Genomic DNA, 11302 nt, shown 5'->3' on the forward strand with positions numbered 1-11302 from the left:
GAATGTGACAGCATAAAAGAGGGTGCAGAAGTGATTTACAAGAATAGTTCCAGGGATGAGAGAAATCAGTTACATGGATCTATTGGAGAATCTGGGCTGTTTTTCCTCAAATTAAAGAGGGCTGAGAGGTGTTCAAAATCATAAAGGGTCTGGACAGAATCATTCGGGAGAGACTGTGCCCATTGGCGGAATGGTCAGCAACCAGAGGACACTGATTTGAGGTGAATGGCAAAAGAAGCAAATGTCATGATGGAACAACGTTTGAATGCAGTGAGTAATTAAGACCTGGAGTGCACTGCCCAAATGTGGTCAAAGCAGATTCAATCATGGTTTCAAAGAGGAATGAAATAGTTATCTGAAGAGAAAAAAATGTCAGTGTTCCAGGGAGAAGGCAGGAGAGTGGGACCAGTTAAATGATACATGCAGCGAGCCTCCATAGACACAATGGGCTGTAACGTCGCTTTTTAAATAACAGTACTATGCTTATCATTAGGTAATAGAATCAATTATAGAAGTTTTCCGATTTCTATGCTTAGTTCTGCAATGCAGCAATGTTAATATTAACTTTTTCAGTAATAAGGTGTATTTAGGTATACACAGAATTTAAGATTGGTAATGTTAACCTAGGTTTTACCTACACGGATTGTTTCATCATTTTATTTAAAAAAGACAACATCACAACCACCTTATAAAATGAATTGGCAATTCAGAATAAAATGAATCAGCAATTCAGAAAGGAAATCCTAAGTAATTAACTCAAAGGCATATCAACAAGCACAATAGCAAATGTTGCAGCAAATGCATTTTATTCATTCAAATGAAAAAGAAAAAAATGCCAGCAAGAATTTCTCCTAGGACCATCACTTATCAGAGGTGGTCATTTTATCAGTAACCCTGCTATTTTAAAATAATTTGGATGTTTAATCCCCAAAACAGTAGAAATATGAATTGACAAAATGGAGGGAAAAAATGCATAAATGTGTTTTACAAATCTTTATATCCTTTAAAGGCTGACCCTTTTGACCCTCACTGCTTACTTTTCTGAATAAGTGACTTGAGTCATATCAACGATATGACAAAGTCAATCTTTACATTTTACCATAAAGTCAAAAAAAGGTCCTTGCCTTGATATTTAGCCGATTAGTTTGCAATTTTTACCAGCTTTTCCCTACCTTCGAAGTTGTATGACAAGAGCAGAGAGGCAAAGGAATACAGGAATGTAAAGTGTAAAAAAAATGAGATACACATAGCATACGCATTTTGCGCTCAGTCCAGTGTCTCAATACAAGGATAGAAAAGGGTCGGAGTACCTATCTGCTAAGCAGGGAGAAGGAAGTTACAGTGTTGCATAACGGCGAACAGAACAATTTCCTTTGCTTGCAGCTATTAGAGCATTGCCATAGCCCTTGCAATTGCAAGCATAAACAATGCAGAAAACAGAAGAAAACATTTCAGACAGATAAGAGTAACCTTGAAAGTTCTGTACAATTTCTGATATTCAGTAAACACAAGGGGCTGGATTCTCTATTATTGGGACTATGTCCCCCTGCCGAGTTTTACTCCTGACAACCCTAGAAAAAACAGACACGAATTCATAGCCCTGCTAGCAGGGACCCAGAGTAAATCTTGCAGCTTTTACTGCAGATACGGGCCCCCGCACATCCAAGTCGGAGGCTGCGCCATGCTCCATGGCAGACTTGGACCGCGGAGCCAGACCCAAGAAAGCGACCCCCCGATCAGCCACGGGCCCGACCCTCAAACCCCGCACAAGCATGCCCCATCTGCCTTTAAGGCTCCCCTGGCCTCCGATCGGCCCGCCCCCGACCAGGGCGGCCACAGACTGAGTCTGCAGCTGCCACGCGAGTATCCCGACCGGCAATAGCAGGTTAGTTCTACACTGTCGGCAACTCGGCCGGGTGGGGGGAGGAAAATGTTGGAGCGGGCCTCTGGCAATGGCCCCTGGCGGCGCACGTACTCCCCAATGATGCCGCTTTTTGGTGCCCGGAGAATCGCCAAACCAGCGCTGGGCCCGATTCCGGCGTCAAACTGGATTCTCCGCCCCAGCACCGGCTGCAATTTCGCCGCCGGGGTGCAGCGAATCCAGCCCAAGGCTTCAAATTGCACATTTAACAACAAAATAAAACAAACAAGTCAATTATTCCTCAATGCTATTTCCTGACTCTTGCACTTCAACCAGAATTTAATTCTATCAGGTATTAACTTTGTTGATCACAGCTAATTAGTGAAAGGATATACAGCTTTCTGCAGCATTTGTAACTGACCATGTCATATCATACCATAGAACCATAGAATCTACAGTGTAGATAGAGGCCATTCGGCCCATCGAGTCTACATCGGCCCCGAAAGGAGCACCCTGCCTAAGCCCACACCTCCACCCTATCCCCGTAACCCAGCAACCCCACCTAACATTTTGGAACTGCGGGGCAATTTAGCGTGACCAATCCACCTAAGCTGCACATCTTTGGACTGTGGGAGGAAACCGGAGAACCCGGAGGAAATCCACGCAGACACAGGGAGAATGTGCAGACTCCGCAAAGACAGTGACCCGAGCTGGGAATCGAACCCGGGTCCCTGGCGCTGTGAAGTAACAATGCTAACCACTGTGCTACCGTGCCATGTCAGTAAAACTATACAATTAGTTATTAAAACGAAAACATTGAAATACATTCATGATCAGAGCTAGCTTTTCTGCCTCATGGTTGAAAGGAAATGTACATTCAAAAATGCTGTGGGTTAAAAATAGAACAGGTCAATGTACATTGGGAAGTTAGGAGTTTTACACAGAATTGGAAAGCTATCAAAAATCTGTGTAATAGAAATGTTTTAAAACAAAACTCCCCACAATTTCATTTAAAGCAATGAACATGGAGCTTTTATGAATAGCATGCCCCTCTAATTTACATACAGATTTCCACTGGAATTCGATGTTTAAAATGCACACATACACTTCACTTGCATTCTGATAATATCGCTTTTTTAAAAAAATTACACATTGCCACTTATGATCATATGACACAATTACCAGGCTATTTTCTCGCCATCCAATATCTTGATGCAAAATGTTTTAAATAGCAAAGCATCTACATATATTCTCAGTGAAAAAAAACAGGTAAATATTTGTTCCAGTATCTTACTTTTCTTTATGGCATATCATGGAAAAAGGTAAGGTAACATAGGTGGGCAATGAATTTTCCGCCCAATGCTATGTGAGAATATTAGATGTAATGTTTCAGGTGACCAGTGAAAAAAAACAGGTAAATATTTGTTCCAGTATCTTACTTTTCTTTATGGCATATCATGGAAAAAGGTAAGGTAACATAGGTGGGCAATGAAGTTTCCGCCCAATGCTATGTGAGAATATTAGATGTAATGTTTCAGGTGACCAGTTCTAAACTTTTATTTCCACATAGAATTGGAGGACAGAAACTCAAATGCTAAATTTTGGAGCAAATCAGATATTTTATCAATGTCTGTGAAGTACCTTTACTTTGGTAGTGAAAGGAACTGATTTTACATTTAGGTCAGTTTTTAATCATTGTAACAAACCATCTTACAGAATGACTTGATTGATAAGTATAAAAATAATACTCTTTATTGTCGCAAGTAGGCTTACATTAACACTGTAATGAAGTTACTGTGAAAAGCCCCTAGTCACCACACTCAGGTGCCTGTTCGGGTACATTGAAGGAGAATTCAGAATGTGCAATTTACCTAACATCACATCTTTCGGGACTTGTGGGAGGAAACCGGAGCACCCAGAGGAAACCCACAAAGATACGAGGGGGGAATGTGCAGACTCTGCACAGACAGTGACCCAAGCCAGGAATCGAACCTGGGACTCTGGTGTTGTGAAGCAACAGTGCTAACCACTATGTTACAGGGTGCATTAGAATGTTATACTGAAGTCAGTAGTATATTTTATCATCAATCTACTTTGACATATGAAAATGTACACAACAATTTAGCTGATCTACATATGGATTTTTCATTCCAATGTATTAGGCAATAATTTGCTTGTGGCAGGACATTGACCATATAGTTATACTTGCCCTTGTACGTATAGAAATTTTGGGGATTTTTGCATGACAAGGTACTGAAAGCGTGAGCTGATAATGTCAGTGAGAGGAATATGGCATCCTGGTCCTGGCACAACAAACATCTGTGCACCTCAAACAGACTGAAGGATTGTGAATGAGACTCATACTTATAACAGTTAAATAAAAACATTGACTGGCTTTAATTAACACAATTCAAGCCATTTCATGCACTTCAGTCGCGAGGTAAACAGCAAGACATGGTCATCATGAAGCTAATACCAGAGGATGGAAACAACTTGGACAGCAACTTTCAGATATTTTAATGGCACATCTGCCCATGCCTTAAGCCGCTGAACCATGCATAGATCAGTAACGGAACCACACCATTATCTTGACAGAAAATTCTATTTTCTTTTTGCTTTAGAAGCAGTTTATAAAGTTTTCAATAGTCTTTTTCCTCCCAAGATTACCTTTGACCTACTCCAAATGCATTATACCATAAGATTATGCTTTTTATTTTGACACAGTTTGTTTCTGACTTTGTTCATATGATAATCTTTCCCAAACAGATCGGGTCTCTTGTTTATACTTCAGAACTGTTTAGGTAATTTGTAAACAAAGGAAAATGTGATCATGAGGGTGACTAAAGTAATACCTTACAGTCAGGATTTCTGATGCAAGTGCATATTTCATACTTAGCCAAATTCGAATAGGGACTTGTGAGCCTGTCAGATGAGGATTGTAATAAAGATTTCTGCTTTCGATCTATGCCAAATTGTAAATCCTACTTTTTTTGCAGTGTATATCACATTGATGCATGGATGCAGAAAGTTTAGGGTTAACACATTTCATTCTGGAGCACAGCACAGTACCTTTCGCAAAAGGTTTTAAAATTGATTTTATTCGACACGCCAATGTGTGTATTTATTCGATAAAACAGGAAACATTTTAATTCCATGGCTAGTGGTGATTGATTTTAACACAGAAATATTAACCAAGAATTTCATTGTTGCATTTTTAAAATTAAAAAATAGCCCAATGGTATTTATTAACTCCAAAAAGTACAATCATTTTTGAAGAATTGATTAAAACTAATTTAAATGATCAGGAACTGTTTCCACATTGTAATTCTAATCAAATTGCAAAGTATTTCCATCATTAGAATCAAGTTAAATATACTTTCAATATAGCTAGTAATTCATTTTCTACTTTCGCCAGTGCTACTGCTCCAAGCCTTTTGGTCCATTCTTTGATGAAGTAATAAGTACTGAAATTTGATTCATTAATTATAAAAATACTCAAAACCTCAAATGACTCGTTTTATTACACTATGGATGAGGAGAATCCACTTGCTATTTTCACAGACAACAAGGAATTGTTGTGCTCTTCTCTACAATGCTGTCCCCAATTAAAATCTAAATCTTACTCACATCAAACCAAATTATTTTCTGAAAAAGGCTCCTATCATAGTTGTACCCTTGCAATAGTACCTACTAAATAATGCTAAACCTTAATCGGCTCAATTAAATGGTCAATATCCTTAGTATAAACATTCAATATATTAACGTTTGGTTTATATTGAAATCACTCGATAAAATTAGTTCTACCTCCTCAAAAGCTCGAAATGAGGTCGATCCTAAATTGCGAGTATTGTGCCATAATCTGTTTATTGCAAATCTCATAACTATATGAAGGCCAAATAATAAAGCATTTAGTTGGGCCTTGGGAACCAGTAAAGTTCAACTACAGTTTAATATACTGTAAACACTCATCTTCAATATCGTGCCCTTTGGTCTAACTGAGTGGCTATTCCATAGTTACGAAATTATCCGACTGACTGGCACTTTTACAAATTTCCGTTCAAAGGCGTCGTTTCCAACCCTGCTCCATGGGATGTTACATGTTACCGAATGAAATCAAAACAGCCGGATAAATTAGCAGGGCACATGTAAAAATGTTTAATTCTTGAATGAACTTGGCAGCGCAACTCGGCACTGTGTTCATTGGGAGATCCACACATTGAAATGCCGTTCCTTTTAGGTGTTGCTTAGACTAAGTAATGATCGATGGTTGACTGTTTAAGTCAAAGTGGGGATTACATCTCGTGCACGAATCAACAAGAAAAAACAAATGCCGACTATAGTGCACAAATACCAAACTTGTCTATCATTGCTATCTTGCATCAGTTCAGATCCATTAAACTTCGAGAAGGTGCTGCTGCTAGATGAATGATGGTGCAGGCGTAGCTGCACTATCCATCTATATCCATGGACAGGCTGGGCTGTACAACCCTGCAGCGAATCTACCAATTATTCAGATATGGGAAAAGATTGAACAGTTGTTTTTTTTAAATACACGTTTTGGAAAGATTTAGAAAACCCTCTTTGGCCATTGCCAGGAGAGGGGAAGCACGCCGTTTTGTACACAGAGGGTCTGGATGGGGCTACTGGTAGAGCTGTGAAAGTTAAAGGTGTCGATGAGGAGCTGACACTTTCCCCTCTCTTACCTTGGTTGGAAAGGTGAGTCGCGGCGGCGAGCAGCCGCTCAGAGAGAAGCAGGAAGATGCCGAATTTCACGCTCAAAATCATCCTTCAGTGCAAACAACAACCCCCACCTTCTCCCGCCACCTTGTTCCCTTAGTCCAGGAGAAGCTGCTCCTCTCCCTCCGGCTGAAAACACCAGGTAGGCCGGCGGGGTGTCAAAGGAAGAAGTGGAATAATAGAATTGCCGCCGAGAGTCAATGCAGCCGCCCTCCTCCGGCCACCCGCTCACGTCCAGACTGAGGGAGCCATGGGCAACATGGTCTGGGAAGTGGAATCAGCAAAAACACACGCGGCAGCAGCAGCATCTCCTCACAAACTGAAGCAGTCACTCGCGACTCCGGTTCCTCTCTCTAAAGAGGGAACATTAAACCGCAGGAAGATTTCCCACTCGGGAAACCGCCCCCCTATAATAGAGAGATTGTTTATCCCCCCTCTCTCTCTCTCCCTCTCCCCGGCAGCGGGGGCTGCTGCCGAACAATAAAAAAAGTACAAACACGACTGTCAGCCGCCCCCTTAAATCTCTCGCTGGCCAGCAAAGTATGTTTTTTAAAAAAAATTTGTTCAAGCAAATGGCTGCTGACTGAGTCCTCGGGTTTGGGGAATCGCCGGGAAGACAGACGCCACCTTCCAGCAGCCGCTCCACCGCCTCTCGGAGCCGGAGCTTCCCAAATTGACAACTTTCAGCACAGCCTCGTCCAGCCTGCTGCCCTAGTGCAACTTGATGTCTTTTTTAAAGAAAAAAAAATCATAAAGAGAGTAGAGAGGATGGAGCTGACGCTCCCCCCCCCCAAAGAATAGAGAATGATGGCTTTAAAAAAAACTTGCAGAGTATATATTTATGGCCCAATCCGAGCGAATATAGCAGGCGCCTGCCAGGCAATAATAGCAGCAGGTCAGAGAGCTGACACTGAGCACTAGGGGGTGTCAATATCACACATAAAACACATCTTACTGCTACTAATGGCCAGCTTTAAATAACAAAATACAAGGTGGATTGCTCGCCTACATTTTAAAAAAACCCTGTAAATGTTTAAACAAACAAGATATTGCCAGAAGGGTTCAAACAATAACCAAAACAATAACTGGAGAACTCTACCCAATTAAACGACTACACATACCGGGAAACACAAGAAGTATAAGCAAATAAACAAAAGGCGGGGAAAGTTATTAAAGATAGCTAGAGACCACCTGGGCTGTCTCTGACGATTAACCTGCTGCTGTGTATACACACTGCGACCCAATCCCACTCCAACAGTGTACAAACACCCTCTAAAACCACATGTATGTTCAGATTCAATTAAAAGTGTGATCATTTAAATCGCGATTGTGAACTGACAAACCGTTAGTGGCTTTTGGCTTTCTCAATTTCCAAATGCTATTCAACCATGCCAATATCCACTGACTGGCCATGTTTGGGCTATACCGGGCGTTTACCAATTCAAGGGAAACGTGGTTGCAAATTGGAGTACATCATGAACTATACCACACTTTGGAAGAACAATTCCCGCTAATATCCCCCCCCCCCCCCCCACCCCCGCCAAACTTTAATTCCTAATTGCCAAAATCAAAACGAGAAATAGTAATAATCTTTATTAGTGTCACAGGTAGGCTTAAATTAACACTGCAATGAAGTTAATGTGAAAATATGGGAGGAAATGGAGTGGAAGGGAGAGCGCTTGTTTAACTAGTTTTAAACAGCATGGAGTAGGTAGAGTTTTTTTGTCAAATAAACCAGAAAGATTTTACAAAATAAAACGCTTGCCACCTGCCTGCACTTGGCTCTCACTACTGACCGAGGATATCTGCTTCTCCACCTTGGACAGTGTTGACCTGTATGGCTTCCGACCTTATAAGCATTATTAATATAATAGCCAAGATCTACATCATCTGCATTTTTAATTTTAAGTTAACTGTTTCAAATGGTTCGTGAATGTCAGTCAACGTTATTTACAATACCTCCAATAGCGTTTTCTATTGATATTAAATTATCATTATTTGTTTTTAGCCCCGTGCCGGCTGAGGTTATTCATGAAGGTCCCGCCTTCTCAACCTTGCCTCTCGCCTGAGGTGTGGTGACCCTCAGGTTAAATCACCACCAGTCAGCTCTCCCCCCCAAACGGGAAAACAGTCTATGGCACTATGGTGACTTTACTTCCCATTTGTTTCTATTCAATCCATTGATACAAACATGTGTGCATGGGACATTGTATGGTCTATGTGTCATTAAAATATGTAAAAGCACTTCAAAGAAATGTTGCAGATGTTGGGAAGACTAACATATTGGCATATCTTGAAAAAATGTTTTTTTTTGCAATTTGCTTCAATGTGAATTAGCATATTGACCATTAATAAACTTAATGTTATGAATAATTCAATTGCAAAATCAACACTTGATTCCTATAATTCAGTTTGTGATATAAAATGCTCAGGTAGAGGTACCCGGATGGAACAACCAAGGATTAAATAAACTACTATCTTACTAACCAGACCCAATGATCTTGAACTTTACAGCTGTCGGATACTGTAGTCTATTTCTTCCGCGAATATCATTGTGTAACTGCTTTAAATGTGCGCCTAATATTATGTTAACTTCACATACACTCCAGTCTAGCTTTTATATGAATCAATGGTTACACCGAAAGCGTGTTAAAAACATTGTCAAGTTGACGTTGTCAGAGCTAAATCTCAGTGAGAGCCAATTAAGGTAACTGTCGTTAGGGGACTGTGACCCTCCCAAATAGGAAATAGCTTTGAATCGTGACCGTCAAATCATTCCTCCTCTTCAGACCGTTTAACACAAATAATATCATGTCAATAGGTGAATTCGAGGCAGGGGCTTGGAAGGTGGAAAACAGCCGAAATTCACACCAAGTTTGTGTAGAATCTGGTTGAGTTTTATGGACAGTTTTTTTTTAAGGCAATTCCTCATCCCCGCCATAGCATTGTGGTCATTAGCAACTTCATCCAGTAGGCCCAACCAACAGGGAAACATTTCTCACCCAGGTATTTCATGGCCCAGGCTGCAGATTCTGAGCAAGTTGATTTTGCCCCCTTTTTTATTCCGCATAAAGAGATGATGGAGCATTGTCCAGATGGACCATATGGAGCGAGAACTTAGTTTATTTTGACAATCAGTATTTGCTAACTGTGTATACAGCAACATATAATGTTGATAGATTAGGGCTAAGGTTGCATCCTTGTTGGAAAGTCAATATCTGTGCTTGAGGCTATCACATTGACTACATTATATTTCTATCTTTGTCAATATGAGTCCAGTGTTATATATATATACATATATATGTGTGTGTGGTTCTAAACCAAAATTCACAACCACAAATAAAGTGGGGAAATCAGGAAATCTCCAGTAGTTCAGTGAGCAAGAGATAGATCACCTGTGGGGTACAATATCTTCCTTCAAACCATCTTTATTAACAATCTTATTGTGCGTATTTAAAATGAATGGTTTACCTACTATTGGTACTGTAGCTGGTTGAATTCATGATGAACTACCACCAGGGGGCTTGTGAAAGTGGAACATAAATCCGAGAGAATACTTACTTGTAGATCCTCACTTTCCACCCTGTTTCTCCACATCCATTATTTTAGGAATTTTAAGTTGAACCTAGCATTAATTAATTAAAGGGAGGCACTCAAATGAAAGCAAAATACTGCTGGAAATCTGAAATAATACAGAAAATGCTGGATAGACTACAGGAAGGGTAATGTCGATCTGAAACGTTTCTCCTTCCACAGATGCTGCCACCCCTGCTGAGTTTATCAGCATTTTCTGTTTCTATATTGTATTATTTTTTAATTTAAAATTTTCCAATTAATGGCCAATTTACTCCTGCCAATCTACCTAACCTGCACATCTTTGGGTTGTAGGGTGAGACCCAAGCAGACATGGGGAGAATGTGCAAACTCCACACGGACAGTGACCTGGGGCCGGGATCGAACCCGGGTCCTCAGCGGCATGAGGCAGCAGTGCTAACACTGCGCCACCGTGCTGCCCGTATATTTTATTATTAAAAGAGAAAATTACTTAATTAAAACACAGAATCACAGAATAATACTGTGCAGAAGAGACTCTTTGGCCCATCTAGTCTCCACTGACACATGAAAAACACCTGACAAACCTACCTAATCCCATTTTCCAGCACTTGGCCCATAGCCTTGAATGTTATGACATGCCAAGAGCTCACCCAGGTACTTTTTAACAGACATGAGGCAACCCGCCTCTAGCACCCTTCCAGGCAGTGCATTCCAGACCGTCACCACCCACTGGGTAAAAAAACGTATTCCTCAAATCCCCCTTAAACCTCCTGATCCTCACCTTGAACTTGTGCCCTCTAGCAACTGACCCTTCAACTAAGAGGAACCGCTGCTCCCTATCCACCCTGTCCATGCCCCTCATAATCATGTACACCTCAATCAGATCGCCTCTCAGTCTTCTCTGCTTCAGCGAATAGAACTGAAGCCTCTCTTCATAACTTAAATGTTCCATCCTGGTGAATCACCCCCCTCCAGTGCAATCACATCATTCCTATAATGTGGCGGCCAGAATTGCACACGGTACTCCAGTTATAGCATCACCAAAGTTCTATACAACTCCAACATCACCTCCCTGCTTTTGTAATCTATGCCTTGACTGATAAAGGCAAGTGGCCCATAAGCCTTTTCTGAGAATTTGCAGTGCAGAAG

At 40.9% G+C, this 11302-nt stretch overlaps 1 protein-coding gene across 2 annotated transcripts in view; it reads right to left on the minus strand.

Moving 5' to 3' along the window:
- epha6 (eph receptor A6) overlaps positions 1–7473 on the minus strand; it is a 1197965-nt gene extending 1190492 nt beyond the window's left edge. Inside the window, exon 1 of one of the 2 annotated variants that reach the window (XM_072513912.1) lies at positions 6565–7473. In XM_072513912.1, coding sequence (XP_072370013.1) covers positions 6565–6646 — 82 coding nt within the window. In that variant the 5' untranslated portion in view covers positions 6647–7473. The remainder of the gene's footprint in view (positions 1–6564) is intronic. The other variant, XM_072513911.1, reaches the window with a different exon arrangement.
- Between the last annotated feature and the right edge of the window lie 3829 nt (positions 7474–11302).

This window comes from Scyliorhinus torazame, chromosome 8, assembly GCF_047496885.1.
Source record: "Scyliorhinus torazame isolate Kashiwa2021f chromosome 8, sScyTor2.1, whole genome shotgun sequence".
Taxonomy (NCBI): domain Eukaryota; kingdom Metazoa; phylum Chordata; class Chondrichthyes; order Carcharhiniformes; family Scyliorhinidae; genus Scyliorhinus; species Scyliorhinus torazame.